Consider the following 22,364-nt stretch of genomic DNA (forward strand, 5'->3'; position numbering starts at 1 on the left):
TTGGGATGGGCTCCTTCACCATTCACTTGGTTCCCCTTAATTTTTATTTCTTGGGTGATGAAAAGACGGAGTCCTGCAGTCTGAACACGCTTCAATACAACTGTCAGGTGGCTTAGATGTTCTTCAAATGCCTTTGAAAAACGACAATATCATCCTTACAGCAAAGACACGCCACATCATCAAATTAAGGGGTTGTCCATCACTAGTTCAACGGTGGCTGGAATGTTACAGAGTCCAAATGGCATAACTATGAATTCATAGAGGCAGTCGGCAGTTATCATGCCAGTCTTTTCCAAGTCAACCTCATTAACCTCAATTTGCTAGTATCCTCTCTGCATGCCCACAGTTGAGAAAGACTTTACTCCTTTCCATTAGTCAAGGGTGTAGGAAAGGATAAAAATATTTCTTCATAATTTTGTTCAGTAATCAGTAGTCAACCAGAAATATGATGTGCCACAGGAGAAGACCAAGGACACACTGAGGGTTCAAAGATGTCATCTTGCAGCATCCACTTCCTCCTGGATTACCCACCGTTCAGCTGATGACACACTATATGAGCAGTGGCTAACTGGCGATGATTTCCAGTGCTGATATGGTGTTTTACCATGGGCCACTTGGAGTTTCCTTTCTCTACTCCAGACATGAAATCATCCAAAAATTGATGCAGAGTGGCTATCACTCACCGATATTGTTCATCGCAGGCCAGACCCTATTGTCAGTTACTGTTCTGTCTGTGGTACTAGTGGAGCACAATTCTCTTTCGATGACACAAATCTGCTCTTTCTGGACTGGGCTGGATGTTCCTACACAGTTATCTTTGGGAATGAGTTGTAGCTAGTCATGAGAATGATCAAAATATTCTCCTTGACCACTTCAATGTTTATGATTTTCACTTGCAAATTTAACTGAGCATCTCGATTAACAACTGGCACTCGTCTCATAGTTGATGGCAGGGTCACAATGTCCTCAACGGCAAACAGACGCCCAGAGCAAACTTTGTTATGTGTGCTTCTTGGAACAGTTTCGTCAGTGTGGTGCTCCGATCTTCCACAGTTTATAACTGCTTGTGATACATGGAAGAAATCCCAACTGAGAATAACATAAAGACTACATTCTGTTAAAATGACAAATTTGAAGATCTGTATTCTGTCATTCACAGTAATTGTTGCAGTACAAGTGCCCGTTCGCTGGATGTATTTCCCATTTGCAACTTTCAGCCTATCGATTTCATATCGCAGAACATAAAGCCTCCTTTAACTGGCAACAGTAAGCATTTGACATTACAGAAAAAGAAACCCATGACTATACTAGTGCCCAGACTGGTTGGCCATTGATAACATTTCCTGTCATCTTGTTAGCTGCTGTCCATGGACTATTTTCATCCGAGGCACCCTCACTTCCATAGATGGTCACTCAGTTTCCCTTAGTTCGGCACAGCAATTGAGAATGGCTATGGCATATTGCAGAGCAACCTCATACAGGGTACTGGAATGGGTTTCATGCCACAGGTCAACTATTATTATCTGCAGCTGACTGGCATGAATACGACTATTGCAACGGTTGACATCTTGTAGCGTAGAGGTTGCCAAGTCTCGTCTTCTGCCTCTGCAATAGCAAACAACACGTCCAGGGCATCCACAGTGGAAATGCACTGGCGTGTCATCCTCCAGACTCTAAATACCTGTTTTTTTATGGGGCATTATACTTGGCACAGGACTTGGTTGTAACTGTGTCGATCTGGTGCAGGCACATCATCTGATGGCTGTGGCATACCTACGAGTTGACTATGTCTTCCTCCTGGCATGTTTGGCTGATAGTGGAGATTGGTTCTAATGATCAATAACAGCTTTCTTTAACATTCACTATTACCTCCTGACATATGGGGTTGACATTCATGGCTGCTACCTCTCATCTACTCAGTCTCACATATTTGGCTGCCATACACTGCTACATCTCTTCTCTTACTATCTGGTGTATGAGAGAGGGAGCTCATGGTGGTCTGTCACAACTGCTACAGGGACCACAATGGGAGTCTGTCATTCTTATTTTGTACAACACATTTCTATAGCATTTCTTCGATTCGCTTGCACCACTTGATGTTTGCTTTGTCTCTGTACCTTTCTTTACCACAAGCGCTTGGTACATGTCCTCTGTGATTCCTTACACTAAGTGTGAGATTTTGTTGGCTTCTGTCATATTCGGATTCAAGATTTGGCATAGGACCACAACATTCTGCATGTATGGCTGTGTCGTTTCCCCATGATGCTGCTCCTATTCTTAGGTTGTTCTTCCCCTAAGCAGACTTGCTGCTGAGTGTCACCAAACATTTTCTTCAGGTTGGTATGGACTATATTTCAGACATTGTGAATTGTGTTTTATTCATCTCATGACATACATTTGCAATCCATTTGGTTTGCATACAGGAAACATGTCAAAATTTTATAAAACAATTACAATGATTTTTACATTAATAAATAATATCACTGTAATAAATAACAACACTATAAGGATAACACATCGTACCCAGCTCAAATTTCCAGTTTGTCCCGCATGAATTCATCAACTGAGTAATGACACATCAGTGTCAGTACCTCATATAGCTTTCTTTTAAGTGAACCTAGATTCATCTGCATCAACTTGTTCCCTTTCACGTTATTACACATTTTCATTCCCATGTATTGAGGTCCCTGGGCATACAGTCTGAGGCGGTGGGTGGGGAGCATAAAATTTTCTTTGTTTCTCGTATCGTGTGAATGGACAAAATGGTTTCCCTCAAATAATTCATGTCTGGTGTACAAAAATATAACATTGAGCTTCTCTTTGTTGTTCTCAAACCACTGCTAGGCTGTTTCATCCAAGTACACATTTGTCGAACACATCATGTCATGTACTCGAATCCTTTCAGTCATTTCATTGGGACATGACCAGTGTCTCCAGGAAACACTGATGGTTGCCTGATGTGCAGCTGACTTACTGCTGTTTTGGAATCCATCTGTCACCTGAATATACGGCTTTTAGGAGTGATGTACTGCTTGCATTCCAATTCCTGTCTGTGTAGGCAACAGCTTTCTGTTGCCTAATTAGGACCACAGTGATGTGGATGTTTTGAACATCTCTACCAAACAATATCACATCAAAACCACAATCAAGTCCAAATCCGAAGGTAGGGTTGCGAATGAATTACATCATTTAGCACTGGAAGCAAATTAATTTCTGACACCAACGTACAGCCAGAACAGAACTGACTTACTGGATGGAGAATGCAGCTATTTATATGAACACTGAATATTTCATAATGCTGATATTTATACAAACATAACAAACATAAGAGATTTCAAGAACCTTCCAGAAATGATAAATACTAAATAACAAATAATTGTTGGTGGTTTGGTCTGAACTGGTGACCTGCAGCACTTCAGTCATCAACACTAACCACTACGCCACTTCATGCAATACAGCTTGCAGTAGTATTTCTTGAACTTGGTAAACCATGAATTTCAGATTATGAAGAAAAGAGGAAAAATGGATGCAGCCCATAAAAATAAAAGAGAAAGAAAATAGAAACTATGATTTTAAGGTTTATATTTTACATATGCCTTAAAGTATAAACAGCTGTGGCAGCACAATGAATTACACGTAAAAAATTATAAAATGAGATCTGTGGAGCATTTGATGGAAGCCTTGGCACAAGTGACTAATTTCACAATAGTTACTGTTTTGAGTAAATTAAAGAATCAATACTCAACTTGCATCTCTTTTTTGGAGAAATAGTGTTTAACAGTCACATTTTTTAAGTGTGCCAAGACTATTCATTGTTGCATCACAATGAAGCAAGAACTGATTGATGTAAAATTTCATTGTTCTTCTAACAAGTGAATCTGTTAAAGTGGCAAACTAAATACTTGCTGCTTTTTGTTGGGCTTAAAAGGTGTTAGTGAAGTCATGCAGAGAAGACAATTACATTAGGATTCAGCTTCCATTTTGTAAATGGTATTTGAAAATAATGAGCTTATTAAATCTCTTGTTCCTGTTTTCAACCAATTCGTCAATTTTAAAACAATGTATCCTTTAAATTGCAGTAGTGACAATGTAGTCTTCAGGCACTGGAATTGCAACCATAAACAGACGAGGAAACAGCAAAGTACTAGCTGTATATTTCAAATATGCCAATACAGCAAAAGCAAAGTCTAAGCCAAGCCACAGAGCTGCCTTTGCACGGAAGATTGCTCATCTCATTGTCCTTCATGAAATTCACACCACCCTGGCCTGAACTGGACATTCACTGGGTGCTATTTTTGCACCAATCTTGGCTGTATTCCTCTGTTATTGTAATCACTTGGTGTGCAGAGTGCAGGGTGAAAACTTCCCAATACAGGTGAAGAATGCACTGTTCTGACTGGCCGAAACACCAATAAATAAAATAAAAGATAGTTTCAGGAGTAATATTTTAAACATACAAGCTTAGATATATCTCATATAGTTTATCAAAAGCAACATGTTATTGAAAAAATGCTAACATTGATACTAGACTTGAAAACTGTAGCACACAAATTTTGTGATACGGCGTTTTCATTGTCCTATAAAAAAGATCCCTGAGTGGATAACTGTTGCAGTCAAGCATTTAAAACTTTGATTCCATCTCTACTCAATGGCAAACAGAATGATCCTGTCGTCAGGAATTTTTAACTATCTCTTCATTTTGAATTACCCAATGTTTTTTTGTGCTAGTTCCTATATCTGATGTCTCTGCTTAAATTTCTCATCTCAGTTTCTCTTCATCTTATTTGTGACTCACTAACCACCCTATTTTCTACAGCTCTGTTGTAAATTCTTTGTTTTATCTAAAATATTGTCCTTAGTATGACATTATAAACTTCCAAACCCTCCTATTTTACTGTATTCTATTCTTGGCCTGGGACTACAAACCAGCTTTAACCCTTTTAGTGGCAAATATGATCTCATCGTGATCCAGATTTTCGGCGAAAAATGCCAGTAATGATCTGATCATGATGCCCTTCTCATTCATTTTTTCCGCGCTTGAAGGCAAAGTTGTTAGTATTTCCTAGCCAAGACACAAAAGGAAGGTCGAAGGCACAGCATATCGATCTTCTTTTCGATTGTCAGTACGATATTTCGAGTAAAATAAACTTATTTGGTGTTGTTTATTTACTGAGTATTTTGCGGCAGCATGGTGTCGTCAAGTAAGAAGTTGCGGTTCGATACGAGTGATTTAGACAATAATATGATAAGTAGTGGAAGTGAAGATGAATTTGCAGGATTTGCAGAAAGTGAATCAGATTATGAGATGTTCGGTGGAGAAGAGGACTCGTCGTTTTCTTCTTCAAGTGACAATTGTGCATCAGCAAATGACGACGACGATGACCAAACACAGCTGAATTGCAGTGCAAATACTTTTGTTGAAATAATGGATGAGGCATCGGATAATCCGCCCCCTCCAAGCTTTGTGTATGCAGAAGTACGAGGCCCTAAACATATACCAGCAAATGCCGCACCACTTGATTTTTTCAATTTGTTCTTCTCGCAGCAGCTTCTTACGATTATGGTGACTGAGACTAACAGATACGCTCGCCAGGTGATTTAGTCAATGCATTTATCGCCAAATTTGAGAATCAAACAGTGGCAACCAACAACTGTAGCAGAAATGAGGGCTTTTATAGCAGTGATTTTGAATATGGGACTGATAAAAAGACCGACGATTTTTAGTTATTGTTCAACTGATGCAAACCTGTTGACACCGTGGTTTTCACAAATGTTTTCATGCAACAGGTTTCAGTTGTTGCTGCGGTTCTTACATTTTGTAGACAATTCGAAACTTCACCCTCCTGGTCATCCATTATATGATCCAACAGCCAAATTTCAAGTGTTGGTGGATACTGTCAACAATGTTTTCCGTCGCTACTACACTCCACACCAGCAACTGAGTGTTCATGAAAGTCTTGTTGGGACAAAGGCGCACTCACAGCTAATCCAGTACCGTCCCAATAAACATCATCACAGATGGGGAATCAAATTTTGGATGCTATGTGATTCAGTAGTAAATTACTGCCTAGGGTTTTATGCATACCGTGGTACAAAAAGTGGTGGTGACAAAAACGAAATAAAAGGGAATGGCCTGGGATATGTAGACGTCATGAAACTACTAGCTCTTGGGAGCCACGTGCAAAAAGGTTACCATGTGTTTTGCAATAACTTTTTTACATCTACTCCTCTGGCAGAAAAGCTGTATTCAGTCGGCACTTATCTAACAGGAACAATTAGAAGAAACAGAAAATTTCTGCCACATGGTCTTCTGTCGAATTATGCTGTATGTCAGCTAAAGTTTATCGAGAAATCTTTTATACTTCTCTGTGGCTTCAGACAGAAGAAATCACAGAGAAATCCAGTCCTTCTTGTGAGTACATCATCCTCTGCTACATCATCAGAAAAGACAATTTGCAATAGACAGTCGGTCAAGAAACCAGATGTAATTTTTGAATATAATAAGTATATGGGTGGCATTGACTCATCTGATATGATGGCATACTGATATTTAGATGAGAGGAGGACTGTCATGATGTGGAAGAAGGTAGTGTTCAGCATAATTGCCAGGATGTTGCTGAATGCATATGTTTTGTATAAGGAAAGCCTAAACCCCAGCAACAAACCACTGACACGGCTGAAGTTTAACAGCATAGTCATTTGCAAACTTTCTCAACAGTGGTTTCAGGCAAGGACTGCAACCACAAGTGCAATAGATATAAATGTACCTGCTCCAACAGTATATGGTGTAGAGACTCTTCTGGGGAGAAAGGAACGCTACTGTAGTGTTTGTTCTATGAAGGTTAAGAAGCAGCGTTCACGAACAGTATGTGTTTGTTGCAAGAAAGGACTGCATCCTTCATGTGTTGGTCAGCATGTGTGCAAGTAGTTGTCATAACTGCAACCTCACAATTGTCAGTGAGTTATGACTGAAGAACTGAGAACACGTTGAGCAAACCAATTTTTTTTGTAATGTTATGTTCTTTTTGATTTTTTCCTTAGTTAAATATAAAATTTTGTATTCCCTTATGATGTTTTTGTTAAGGAAACTACAGAGATTCCATATACACCTGAAATTTTTGGGTATGTCATCATTTGATGGGTCTCAGAGTAAACTGAAATCAAAGTTCTAATTTTTTTCGATAAACCCCATCATGAAAATAATTTTTTTCTCTGAAAATATGTTCTTTGACAAGGTGTATTGCACATATTACTGTAGCCAGCAGCATTCCCTAAAAATTAAAAAAATTACATTCCTTTATGCATTCGTTTAGATTTCATTGCAAGTATGGCAGAGGTCTGCATTTTACTCTAAAATCGCATGGCACTTTTAACATGATCTTTTGAGAAAACGTCTGGCACTAAAAGGGTTAAATAAATCCAAAAGAGGACAATTCCTCCACACATCTCCCTTGTTCTCCTTTTTCTTCTATTTTCCAGAAGGGTGAGTCCCTGCTTATGAAAACTCAAGACTTAAACATAGCACTTGAGCGACTAGAACTGTTGTTGTCTTTAAGAGCAGTAACCAGTCATTTTATCTATTTTCAACACTTTGATACCCCTAATTTATTACTAGTTTTTCCTTGACAGTTTCTCTTGAGTATATACAACCAGCGAGAATGCAAATTATTTCTTTGGACTAAATGTAGACTGTAGCATAGAAGACTGTTTCTATCAATCTGGAATACTACAAAATGTATGACCAGAGCTAACAATCGCATAAATTAAGTTACAAAATTTAAAATACACTTTGTTGGCTGAGTAGGCACTTCTTATGCATAATCACCTCAGTAATGATGGCATAGATTAAGTTACAAAACTTAAAATATACTTTGTTAGCTGAGTAGCCACTTCTTAAACATAGTGATCTCACGATCTAGGTGTTTCACCAACCATCTGAACAAATACACTGGACAACATCTGAAGACAACAGCACAATTCAATTCACGAGATGTCCATTCACCCTGCATGCAAGACACGCAATGCTCACCACTTTGGGCAATTTCCATACGGAATAGAAGGCAGCCTCAGACGTCAATTGCTGTGCCAATTTGGGCCACGGCTTGGCACTGTGTGCATGACAAACTCTCAGTAATTGCTAGTGTAGCCTCCTCCACATCAATTCAAGATGATGATTCTGTACAGACATAGTCATATTGACACGTGTCTTTTCAAAAATTTGCAGTGTTATATTTACACTGTAGACTATAAATCTAGTGTAACACAGGATATAAATGCACAAAAACAATAAAATATTTTAGGACACACTTAACAGATTTTTGAAACATGTACTTCCCTAACAGCTTAAATATTTTTGGCAGCACAGCATCATGTCAGTCGAAGGGTGAGGCTCATTGCACTAAAATAAATACACATAGTGACTTATTGGATTCCTCCGAAATAAATTTAACTGGGTGCAATCTGGTTGGTTGTTTGGTTTCAAGGAGGGGAAGGGGGAGGGGGAGGGGGAGGGGGAGGGGTCCAAAATGCGAGGTCATCGGTCCCTTGTTCCCAGTAAAAATAATTACACAAGGGAAAGAAGAAAAGAGGCGTACAGCACAATAATAGGAGAATGGAAGAACCAGAAGAACGACAGAAGGACAACCAACACTACTATGGACAAAACAGGAAAAGAAAATCACAGAGAGAAGCAAAAAACAGGTGGAAGGGATAAAAACAAGAGAGCAGATGACCGTGGCTGGCTGGCCCCGAGAATAAAAAGGAAAAGCCAGTCACTCTGCGACACATTAAAACATCCAACCTAAAAGCATTAGAATGGAGAACACAAAGGGATAAAGGATATGTGCGAAAACTTATATAGAATGATAAAACCCTCCGTCACGTATAAAACATTAAAAAAAAAAAAAAAATTTGCCAATGAGGTGTTGTCAGCTAAAATTAATGGCAACGAGTCCAGTAACGGAAGAGTCCGTCGCAGGGCGGCCAAAGAAGGACAGCTCACCAAAATATGGGCCATTGTTAGCTGGGAACCGCACTGACACTGAGGTGGGTCATCATGACGCAGGAGGTAGCCATGTGTCAGCCAAGCGCAGCCAATGCGGAGGCGACACAAAACCACAGAGTCCCTGTGAGAGGGCCACATGGAGGTCTTCCACACATTCGTACTCTCCTTAATGGCACACAGTTTGTTGTGGGTACTGAGGTTACACAATTCCGTCTCCCAAAGCCGCAAAACCTTGTGGCGTAGTACTGAACGCAGGTCAGTTGCAGAGAAGCCTATCTCCATAAGCAGTTTCTGTGTAGCCTGTTTGGCCAGCCTGACAGCAAATTTGTTGCCTGGGATTCAGACATGACCTGGGGTCTAGACAAACACCACTGAACAACTGGACTGTTCCAGGGCATAGATGGACTCCTGGATGGTCGCTACCAAAGGATGATGAGGGTAGCACTGGGTGATAGCTTGTAGGCTGCTCAAGGAGTCAGTACACAGAAGAAATGACTCCCCAAGGGATGAACCGGTGTGCTCAAGAGCACGAGATATAGCCACCAGCTCGGCAGTGAAAGCACTGCCGCCATCAGGCAAGGAATGCTGTTCAATATGACTTCCATGGACATACATGAAGCCGACATGATCATCAGCCATTGAGCCATCAGTGTAAACCACTTCATGGCCTCGGTAAATGTCAAGAATCAAGAGGAAGTGGCAGTGGAGAGCCATGGGGTTAACTGAGTCCTTAGGGATATGGGAAAGGTCCAGGCAAAGCCGCAGCATAGGTGTACACCATGGAGGTGTACGGGAATGGACCTCAAGTATAGGTGGTAAAATCAAGGACTCCAGTTCGGAAAGAAGGAATCAGACACAAACTGCAATTGGAGGCCCTGACCTGGGCCGCCAATGGGGGAGATGAACCGCCATGGGTGGGAAATGGAGACAGTAATTCGGATGCGCAGCAGAACTATGAACATGTGCAGCTTAACTGGCCAGCAGTTGTTCACACCTAACTTGCAATGGAGAGACTCCAGGCGCAATCTGCAAGGAATTTGAGATGCATAATGGACTATATGGTACAAGATGAGATTAGGGTTCAATGTCCCATCGACAATGAGATCATTGGAGATGGAGCACAAACTCAGATTTTTTTAAGGATGAGGAAAGAAATCGGTTGTGCCTTTCAAAGGAACCATGCCGGCACTCATCTGAAGCAATTTAGGGAAATGATGGAAAACCTAATTCTGTGTGGTTGGATGTCGATTTGAACCATCAGTCTCCTGAAGGCGAGTCCATTGTGCTAACCAATGCGCCACCTTGCCCAGTACAACACAAGATTGGCCTACAAATTAAATATATTAGGTCACACACAAATCCATGGCAGCAATGTTGTACAGTGAGATGAAAGTGTGCATTCATAGTGCAGCACTGGAGGCCTTAGGAATGAAGGATAGTTCTAAGAATAGGAATCCAGAATGGTCGACAAAGGATATTGAGGAAATGGTGAAAGAGGACAACAACTGTAGAAAAGTGGTTAAGTAGACAAGACAGTGAGGATAAGAAGTGCTATGCAAGATGCAACAGAGAGGTTATAAAATAAGTTTCAGGAGCAAAACAGGTGATGTGGGACAAAAAATGTGAGGAGATCTGAAGTTATATGGAAGAGACCAAAGTAAGAGATGCCTGGATTTCCCAATAATTAGAATAAAGCAGTGGAAGAAGTATTACAAAAAGCTACTGAGTGAGAATAGAAATCAGTACAAACAGGCAGAGTATCAGCTGAGAGATGCAGGTAATGTGAATATGGAACTAGTGATGCAGAATGAGGCAGGAAAGATTGTCAAATGCCAGCGTGATCCTTTAACAAACTGACAAGGAATGAGGATTCTAATATTTCAATAATAAGTTCTATGTACAAAAAAGAAAGCAACAGGGTTGTGATAATTACAGAGGCATGAGTGTAACTAGCTCAACAAGAAGATTGAGAATCAGAACTGGAACAGAAATTGTAGACACTGAAGAAGACAGTGGATATAGAGCAAGCAGATTGTGTATTGATAATATAGTCTCCCTATGCTAGTTGATAGAAATAAAGGTATGAAAGAAATTTGAAGACATATTTAGTGTTCAAAGATGTTGAAAAAGCATATGACAATGCCCCATTAACCAAGCTGTTCTAAGCACTGAAACTATATGGCACGGACCCATTACGTGTAAGCAGCACTTATAACAGACATACGGATGTGCACAGATGAATATGGGTACAATATTTCAATCATTTAAAATATCTCTAAATTGTTTAAAATAAATAAAGGACTGAAACAAGGCTGCTGTTTGTCTCCAACATTATTCAAAATACATCTGGAAAAATAAATGCACTATAATGGGAATTCAGTTTGAAGACCAAAATGTAAGATCACAGATGACCAGATGCTGGTTGCCACCGATGAAGAAAATATCTCCTCTATGGTGAGAAAATTAATAGAGGAATATGGTAAATGGGGACTGAAGCTGAATATCAAGAAGAGAGAATGCTTAACCAATGGAACACGATCAATAGATCTTGAAATCTCAGAAATGTAGCCATTGATAGTTGTGGAAGTTAGCACAACAGTAAAGGGAGCATAATTAATACACATGGACATATGAAGATGACTCGGGAAACAGACTGAGCTCAAGAAGGCGAGTAATAACAAAACTGCATTGCCTTTCGTGGGCCAGAAAAACTGGATTAAAAACTAAACTTGACAATTACCATCAACAGTTTGGTGTGCTGTACAATTATGGAGAACTGCAAGAAGATAAAAACTGTAGAAATAGACTTTCTAAGACATGCATCAAGGACCTCCCATTTGAAACACAGAACAAATAAGTATACCATAATGGCTGAAATAGAACACAGACACCTGTTTTGGTTTTGGATACCTAATTAGAAAGGGACACGAAAGAATACCCAAAAATTTATTTGAATATAGACCAACAAACAGAAAGCGCAGAGGAAGATCACAACTTAAGTGGGTTCAAGAGAGAGAAAGGAATATGAGGAATAGAAATCTGACCATTCCATACATACAAAATGGGTTAGCAATGGGGCTGAGATGCGGGATGCGGCAGAAACTGTAGGACCCCCACCAATATTTTCATAATTTCTTATCTTTAGGTGGAATATTCAAATTGGTTTTTATTTTCTGTCATTAGCATAATGCCAGCTTCTTTATCTTCATAATGAACAACTAATATCACCCAACAACTTCAATTCCTCTTCCTTCTTCGTTAACTTCTATTTTTACAGTACTCTTTAATCTTTTCCCAATATCATCTTTTTATTTCTTCTGTCTATGCCATTTCTGATTGTTGACTTCTTTTCCAGAAATACATGAATATTTGTTATCATTTGTTTGATACTGGTGCCCAAAGAAGATTAAACTACACTTTTCTATATTCTGCTAGATATCCTCATTATTTCTTATTTTCCAGCCATCTGTAGTTTGTATTGCATCCACTATTTTTCTAATAATACATCTTTTAAGTATCTATATTCTGAGCAGCTTAAGCATTCACATGCAAACAAACATCATGGTCTTGCTACTGTGGTCTAGTGTTGTACTTTTCTATTCCTAGTTGTGCTTTACTTGTTGAAATTTTTGTTAAACCATATGCTCTTTCCAATAATATAACATTCACCATGGAATAACAACAATATCAAAAGCATAAATTGCTACTCACAACATGGAGGCGGGACTGAGTCGCATACAGGCACAACGAAGAAGATTGCTAAATATCTAAGCTTTTGGAGAAGAAAGTCCTCCTCCTGAAACAGAAACAGAAACACACACACACACACACACACACACACACACACAAAATCACAAAAGCATGACTCTTTCTCACACATGAAAGCTTAAATGTTTAACAGTCTTTTTCATTGTGTCTGTCTGTGACTCAATGCCTCCTCTATGTGGGGAGTAGAAATCTATCCTTTTTAGATCATTGTTATTCAAATGTTCTTTCCACTTTATTAATTACTGAACATTTTTCTAATCCTTTCTGCTGTATGGTTTAAATTTGTTAACTCATTCTATTTTACATATTTGTGTTTCCGTGCATTTGTGCCCATTCTATATTATAAACCAAAGTTGGATGAGAACTGATGTTCATATGATTTTCTACTTCCATCACATGACTGTGGCGCCATATTTCACATCAAATGCCACTACACAGATATACAGAAATAGCAAAATATATGTATTTCTACTTATAAAATTTACATTACTGGGCATAATGATTTGTATACATGAAAAAACATAGCCCAGAACATTTGCAACATACCCTTTCATTCCAGGCCACAGATGTTACAGAGTTTCCATCACCCGTAAGGTCACACAGTCTTGTAACTTGGCTTGTACAGGCAGACCATAGGTAAACACAGCTACCGAGCCCAACACTTAGTACATTTTGCGAAGACCAGTCAACTAGATTGAGATAGAAGTCATCCTGCAACTCTGGAGCATCCAGAACCTAGAACAAAGTTACGTGTTTGTGTAATGAATGTTCTACTACCTTATAGTTTTCAATACTACAGTTCTACTTGAAGAACTACGTCCATTCCTGACGCTGAGGCACAATATGACAAAAAGAACAACACAATTTGTTAAACAATAAAAAACTTCTCAAGATACAAAGCCTAGTATATAAAAAGGTAAATATGCCACCTTAACTGCAATAGTAAATGATAGTTACAACACATAAATTATATTTGTCTATGGTCTTATAATGATACTACATTTTTGAATGGACTGATTTTCATTTTTTTACAGCCACCTTTTCTCTCGTACCAGAAGGTAATGGAACATGGCATATATCCAGTCAGATTACATAATGTCAATTAAATCTCTGATTACAAGTGCTTTCAAATAAACAAAAAAGTAAAGCAACACAGTATTTCATTAGGATATACCAGGTGCAAAAGTATGAAACCAGAATTTCCCTATAGATGGTGCTTGCTGTCAGTGTAGAACCCACGAGATCGTGTCTGCAGTGCATTTTTGCTTCCTGTAACGGCTGACGACGAATGTCAGCACACAGTAGCCCAAGTTCCGTACATCGGTATCTCTTTCAAACCCATAAACATGTCGAGTTTTGTGCATACGAATTACAATATGTGGACAGCATTGATTTTCTGTTATCACTTGACGAAAACTGCTGCAGAATAAAATTGATGCTTGTAGAAGTTTTCAGCGAACATGCTCTTGGGGGAAGATAAGCGTTTCAAGTGGTTCAAAAAATTCAAAAGTGGTGATTTTGAAGTGAGAAACGACAAGCATGGGAAACCACCAAAAAAGTTTGAAGACAATGAATTGTGGGCCTTATTGGATGAAGATGATACTTAAACTCAACAGGAACTCATGGAACAATTGAATACGATGCAGAAAGCCGTTTCTCTTCGGTTGAAAGCTATGGGAAAGATGCAGAAAGTGGGAAAATGGGTTCCGCATGAACTGAATGAAAGACAGCAAGCAAATCAAAAGACCACTTGTGAAATGCTGCTCGCCAGATACAAAAGGAAGTCATTTCTCCATCAAATAGTGACAGGTGATGAAAAATGGATATATTTTGAGAATCCTAAGCGTCGTATATTATGGGTGATTCCAAGCAACCCATGTAAATCCACTACAAGATGAATTTTTTTTGGAAAGGAGACAATGCTCTGTGTTTGGTGGGATCGCTACCAACAACAAATGATTGATTTAAATCAAGCATTATGCGAAAAATGATTGGAATATGGAAAAAGGCAACACAAAGTCATTTGTTCCATAATAATGCCCCATCACACACAGCAAAACGGGTCAGGGAAATGATCGAGACATTTAGTTGGGAAATATTAGGGTATGCGGCTTACCGTATTTACTCGAATCTAAACCGCACTCGAATCTAAGCCACATATGAAAAATTATACTCGAAATCAAGGTGAAAGAAAAGTTTTAGACCGCACCTCCAAATCGAAACAAAGTAGGTCCAGTGTAACATGAGATACAATTTAGGTCGAATGGATGAAGATACAGCTACAGAAGTTTGGTTCGAGTCATAAGCTTAACAGTTAAGCTTTACCAAGTAGCCACTGCTATGTGTCATGCGCTCCGTCCGTATTTATACGGGTACCGTTCCTTTTTCACGTTCTTCGTCTAGTTTGAATCGATTGCTTATTTTGCTTTGATCTGATAAGTGCTGTTCTCTTTGTTACAGGTGTTTACACCACTCTAAGCTGAAAGTGCAGTATTGTATTGTGTCATGTATTGTTTGTCGCATTCTGATAATGAGTGTTTACGACCTGTCACCGCTCGCGGCATGGCTTGTTTTTGTGCTCACTACCGCGACTTACAATAAAAAAGGAGAGGAATTGTCTCATAAGCGAAACAATGGCAAGAGACTGCTATTTGTTGTTACTTGCACGGCTGCTTTCTTTGATAATGATCAACAAGAACCAAATAATAGACTGCGTATGATAGAAGATGTTCTGAACCAGAGTTTAGTGATAAATTTTCTCCGTTCGAAAATCTTTGCAGATGCCTCTTTAGTACATTACATTCTGCATAGAAATTAGAGTCACCTAAGATTTAAAAATCTATTCAGTTGCCGTGCTTCATTTCTGACTGTATCACTATTCAGCATAAGAATAATACGAATATAAACATGATACGTATATTCTTCTGCTGTTGTCTGACTCTAGTTTTGTGGTATATTAGGCAGATAGGATTTAAATGAGATAGCAGCGAACACGAAAGAATACACGGCATAATGTTTACATTCTTCTACCTTTTCTTTTAATTTATTTACTGACGCAGAGGTTTTGGCGCCAGTATTTATCTTTGTGCCTACAAAGCATGCCTGTGTAGCGCTACATATATTCGACAGCAGAAGTTAGTTGTGGCGGCACCTACCAACATTTTTCAGAACTTCCGCTTCCTTTGCACTCGATTCTAAGCCGCAGGCGGTTTTTTGCATTACAAAAACCGGAAAAAAAGTGCGGCTTAGATTCGAGTAAATACGGTATTCTCCAGACTTGACTCTATCCGATTATCATCTATTTGCATCACTGGGACACGATCTCACTGAACAACACTTCAATTCATATGAAAATCTATGAAAGTAGCTCACTGAATGGTTCGCTTAAAAACAAGAACTGTTTTTTTGGCGTGGTATTCATAGCCTGCCAGAGAGGTGGGAGAAAAGTTTAAATAGCAATGGAGATTATTTTCAATAAAATATTGTTTATCAGTTTCAAACAACAGACATGTATTTACTGCAAGCAAATTTTGGTTTCATACTTCTACACCTGATATATGTGTGACAACTGTTTATACGGCTACATGTATGACTTATGTTTTTCGTTGTATGAAGCTGACAGATCCCATACCATCATAAAATGATCCTCGGACAAGTAAATTACTATACTATGAGGGTAATCCCAAAAGTAAGTTCTCCGATTTTTTTTATAATTACATAGACCTGTTTATTTCTACAATGGTTTACATCAGTTTACAGCTTGAACATTTAGCTATTTTTCAACATAATCACCATTTCTGACGATGCATTTTTGTAGACGCTGTGGCAGTTTTTGTAGGCCCATGTCATACCAGCTCGCCGCCATGCTGTTCAGAAAGTTATGAACTTGCGTGATTGTTGCTTGGTCTCAGGTGTAAAGTGGTATGCCCATGTTTCGTCACCCGTGACAATTGAATCCAGAAAGTTGTCCTGTTCTGCTGCGAGGCAGTGAAGAAATGTGCGGGAAGCATCAACTCATTGCTGCATGTGCTGCTCAGTCAGTATGCGTGGCACCCATCTTGCACATACCTTCCAGTAGTTCACTGTTTCCTTTAAAATTCTGTGAGTGGTGCTTTGGGAAACCTCAGCAACCAACGTGCAGAGATCGTCCAGGGTGATCCGCCGGTCTTCACACATGCTTTGCTCAACCTTCAACACTGACTCCTCAGAAATTGACGGTCTCCCGCAACTTTGTTCATAATGAATTTTGGTCTGACCAACTGCAAACTCTCTACACCACTTACGAACATTTTTGACATCCATGCATGACTTACCATACACTTCCGTCAATTGGTGATGGATTTCAATCAGCGCAGTGCCCTTTGCGTTCAAAAACTGAATAACTGCACGCAGTTCGCACTTGGCGGTAACATCCAATGCGAGCTCCATTCTCAACTGCTGCCAAGCCAAGACTGAGTGCCTCAGTGCGGCTGTACACACAGTGTGTGAAGCATTCTTCATAACAGTGGGACCAGCTGCCACACAGAGTTCTATACTTTAAAAAAAAATAGGGGACCTTACTTCTGGGATTACCCTCGTATATTACAGTAATAAAAGCTGGGAGCAGCACTAGGTTTTGGAACAGCATAATTAATTGCTGTGTCAAAAGAGTTGAAGTATACGAGTAAACAGAATTATTCAAGATTGTTACCTAGCACACCAGGTTCTTTTTCTTTATAGTCAGAAGGTTTTGCACAGACAAAAAGAAGAAGATCACCACTACTATTTTTTGAACAGTATTCTGCCTAGTAGTGGAAGCAGATACGTTATATTTGACACTAGAAGCCTATATCAATAATGATGAAACTGAGATGGATCATTTATACAGCAGAATCTGGAATACTGAATTTTCACTACAACATTTATGCAATAATTTGTGATAATGAATTTCAACAGTTCTTAAAAAGCCAAAGATGTGTAACGGTAAGTAAAATCTCATAAAATTAAATTAAATTGATATCTGGGTACAAGGTAATCGAGCTGTTTTCCAACATGCTATGACTACACATTACACGTTCAAAACATGCGTTTTTGAGAGCTCATCCTTTGTGCTCACTTAGAAAAAAGCAAAAATCGATGAACACGTTGAATTAAAACCAAAAACATCACAACAGCTAAGTGGTTCAAGCATAAGCATAAATGTGGACAAGTGCTTAATGACCTACTTCGTCACCATTACTGTTATAGATTAATGTTTTCCTTATGAACTGTACTTCATTTGCTCACCACCTTTAAAAGTGTTATTTTAGGCTTGATGAGTGAAAGAGAGGCATGAAAAAATGAATTTACTTCTCCAGTTGACATTACAAGTTTATCAGAAGTTGGCTCAGTGAATTTCTGTACACTGTGTAAATTGTAAATTTGAAAGAAAGCTCAAGTGCTACAGTTTCACTTCATGCCGTCTACCACTGCTGCCAATCTTTACAATCTACAGTGTGTGGTGCAAACTATATACACAAGTAGTGAATGTAGTTGTTGCAACAGTACCACGTCAGATTTGAACATGAAAGTCTTTACAATGTGCTGTAGCAAAATCCTTGTTCTATTTCCGTGTGACATCTCTGTCATAGCATATCACTTTCTCAAAAAGTATATTTTCAGCACTTCACAAAATGCTTTCACCCCCTACCTGCAGTCCCATTGCTGAAGGGCCACTCCCCCTCTCCACACATGCAGTAGGTAATCTCGTTTTACGTGTGTTAGTGTGCTGTGGTGGCTGTAACACATCACCAGCCAACAATAGTTCACTAGCCGGAAATGGGCGACATTTCCTCAACTATGACCACGCATATTCTTCAAGACTCAAGGTCTGAATTTAAAAGGGTGACAATTGATATCATTGCTGAATACAGTACATTGGAAATTCATGCAGAAAAATGAGACTGAATTATAAGTGGCACAAGTAAAGGTGGTAACTGGGCTCCTTCATCACGTATTGGCTCCGTCCGGAACACTTCATGTCAACTATCTTGTTTCTCCATTACTGCTGCAACCTGATAGTAGTTGTATTATAATTAAGTGGTGAGGCTAAATGCTGCAAGTTGTGTTGGCAACGCCAATCATGGATTACGTCAGCATTCCCTCTCTCACATCTCCCCTCTCCACAACAGCCCAAAATATTCCCTTAATTCTGCCACCACTCGTGGTGTGAACCACCTGCCTTTTGAGTCACTTATAACTTGGTCAGTCACATCAAATATCAACAGGAAGATAACAGGATGAAATCAAGTGAGATGTCAAGTAAGAACTTAGAATCTAGGTAAACCATACTAGGAAGAAGTGTGAAATCAGGGAGTTTTTAGCATTGGTCTTATGGGTTTTTTGCACGGAAAACGAATTTATGGTGTAGAACCATGAAAAACATAAAATTGGAGAACACAAAATAGAAGTTCCACAGTATAGCATTTTTGGCAGAAAACTGTTATCACATCTTTTCTGGATTTCATATTTTTGCAGTTGATGTCCAATTCCTCTACAACACACACATTTCTGTTGAAACAGTGTATACATGTCTATATATCATCATACACATACTTTGATGATTTTTCCATTTAGGTTGATATCATTTTCTTTCTTCACAGATAAGACCACTGTACTACCTACTTCACAGAACATGATTCCCAATTACAATGAAGCTACACTACACTAAATAGCAAAATATACAGACTATTAGTTGCTATAGAAACATCTGCCAAGATAGTCCCAAAAACATGTAACTCATGTCCGCAATTTTCATTTGCACCCCACACCATGTTTACATATCAAATAACAGTTGTCTAAGATATCCCACAAACAATTGTCGTTCAGCGATATGTATTACCAGAAACTCTTTGTACACTGCCCTATACACCATGACCAATATTGCAATTTGTGAACAACAGCAAATGTAAAAATTTATATTTACTACTTCTTCTTGTCCTTATTTAGATTGCAGAGTGGCAAATTATTGTACTCTCTTTGTGTGGCTCAAATTTCACCTCCCTTTGTTGTATGAAGGAAGGTTGGATACAGTGGTGTTCAGGACATACTACAAGTAAGTAGACAACATCTTAGTTCTCAGGGACTGTGTACAGAAAATGCTGTTTTACACACATGGATTACATCAGACGGAAACTATTGTAACATTCAGAAACATTTGCTGATTATCAGAGACTGACGAAAAATGTACATCAACGCAATGTAATGTAAGTAAGCTGTAATCAACCCAAAGAGGTGGCACATCCTTCAGAGGTGGTACACCCTTCCTTCCTCAGACCTTTGAAATGACTCCAACCAGTTACAGGGGAATTCACAGTTTAAGGTGGACTCCAATCAATGGTGCAACTAAGCATTTTCTTGCATTAGCAAATATTGCAGAGGTGAAAGAACTCATTAATGACAGATAGATATCCAACAGCTCACCACAAATTGGACCCCAGGCATTTTAGATCCATAATCTGGCACTTACTTTAGAGTAATGTAATGTGTGCTAATAGACACACAAAAATATTATACGTGTCCAATTTTTATTGTTTACCATGACAAATCCTCGTTTGCATGTTGGTACTCCAATTGCTATGTGTTTATTTAATGATTCCCATTTTTGTTTTGAATTTCAAGTTGTCAACTTGTGCTTGAGTTTACATAACTGAGTTTTTCCACTACGTATGTGATTCTGATTTGTTGGCCAATTCTACTGTATTGTTTAAGTAAGTCGCGTGTGTTTACAAATGATGCATATGCTAATATAGTATTTGTGTATGGATTTTGTAATTGAAATGGTGCTGATGCTTCTAGAGAATACAGCAGATGATTTCATAATCTCAAGAGTACCAGATTCAAGAGTGTTAACTTGCATTTTCACTAAATTGCTCGAGACTGCTGCAGAGCAGCAGTCATGTCACAGCTTAACATGCAAGTAAACACAGTGTATGAAATAAAAGACATTACTTAGTTGGTAGAATGTAGTCCTTCAACCAGCATACACAGAATTTCTACACTTATGGGTGTTCCACATACAATAATATGGCAGGCATTACACATGCACCATCTCTATCTTATCATTTACAGGGGATTCCATATCTTCGAGAAGGAGATGATGGTGGGTGATTGGAATTTTGTTGCTAACTAATTGTAAATCGCTGAGTAATCTCAGTAATATTTTTAACTGATGAAGCTTCTTTTACATGTAATGGTACCAACAACACTAGTAAGTCACATTGTTAGTTTGTTGACAAAAACCCACACATCTTTGTGGGGAAACACTTTCAAGAACGCTGCTTTGTAAATGTGTGGTGCAGTCTGACAGACCATCAGTTGACTGGACCTGTTGTATTACTGCACACTCTTAAAGGCTTTGTTATCTAGAATTTCTTGAAAACAAGCTTCCAGTGTTATTGGAGAAGGTTCCTTAGTTTACAAGAGTCGGTAATTTCTTCCAACATGACAAAGCCACTGCACAGTCTAATTATCAGGTGACACATCATTTAAACCTACCACTCCCTGGAAGACTGATGGCAAAAATGCTCATGTTTCTTAGCAAATAATGCCCCCAGACATGACGCCTTTTTGACTTTTGCCTGTAGGGATGGCTGAAAGGCAAAGTCTAAAAAAGTATATATGCCAGAGACGAATTAATCTTTCATATTATGACTAGCGCTACCCTTATAAAAGAATGTTGAGAAAACCTCAGAAGAGCTACACGTGGTGTTGTCAGGAGAATTCAAAAGTACATTGAAGATGGAATTCATGAAAATCAACTTTGAACTTAAATCATTTGCCAGTGAGTATTTTTCTGGGTTACATTCTAAAGGCTACATCTCCATAACCGATAACAACTGAACACATTACATAAACTGTTTTATTGGGTGGAATGTTTTATTGGAATTAGCCTATACTATCACCACCTAAAGCACTCCTAAAGTAGTCCTCCTGAAACAGACTATGTTTAGTTGTTAGCACCTGCAGCAACTCAATAAGGAATAAACATATTGATCTAGCTATGCAGAAAAGCTTCATTTCAGGCTGCTTAGAAAGCTTTCACCAAGTGATGTGACACTGTGATCAAGGCACTCAAGATGCATTCAGGAGCAGCATGGCTCAAGTCCCCATTTAGGTATCTACATTTAGGTTATCCAGTGTCTCATGTAAATGATAGGGATGGATTCTTTGGAAATAGCATGACCAATTTCCTTCCTCATCCATTTGAAATCTGATCTTGTATTCCATCTCAAATCATGTAACTGTTGACAGTACATCAAATCCTGATCTTCCTATCACGCAAAGCCCCTGTCTGGCCATTCTTCAATGTCTGCTTTCTGTCTAGAATCTTTGGCACCACAGATATGATAAACAGATTCCCATGGGAAACTCTAAGACAATGATGTTGTGCATCAATAAATGGACTGCCCTTAAAATTCCAATAAGCCACCTTCCAAGAGGAGATAATTAATATATTACAGTAAAAAATATACATATTCCATATGGACCAAGATAGTGAAATTTATAGAAATTCAAGGACTCTCAAAGGCATACAATGAGTCCTCTTGAGCAATTTGTTAATGGAATAGGAGAG

General features: G+C 38.8%; 1 protein-coding gene across 3 annotated transcripts in view; it reads right to left on the reverse strand.

Annotated features, from left to right (window-relative positions):
- Positions 1–22,364, reverse strand: part of LOC124555455 (fizzy-related protein homolog) — a 116,950-nt gene that overhangs the window by 62,190 nt on the left and 32,396 nt on the right. For all 3 annotated transcript variants that reach the window (XM_047129378.1, XM_047129379.1, XM_047129377.1), the window contains exon 6: positions 13,319–13,507. In XM_047129378.1, coding sequence (XP_046985334.1) covers positions 13,319–13,507 — 189 coding nt within the window. The remainder of the gene's footprint in view (positions 1–13,318; positions 13,508–22,364) is intronic.

The sequence above is a fragment of the Schistocerca americana genome, chromosome X, assembly GCF_021461395.2.
Source record: "Schistocerca americana isolate TAMUIC-IGC-003095 chromosome X, iqSchAmer2.1, whole genome shotgun sequence".
Taxonomy (NCBI): Eukaryota; Metazoa; Arthropoda; class Insecta; order Orthoptera; family Acrididae; genus Schistocerca; species Schistocerca americana.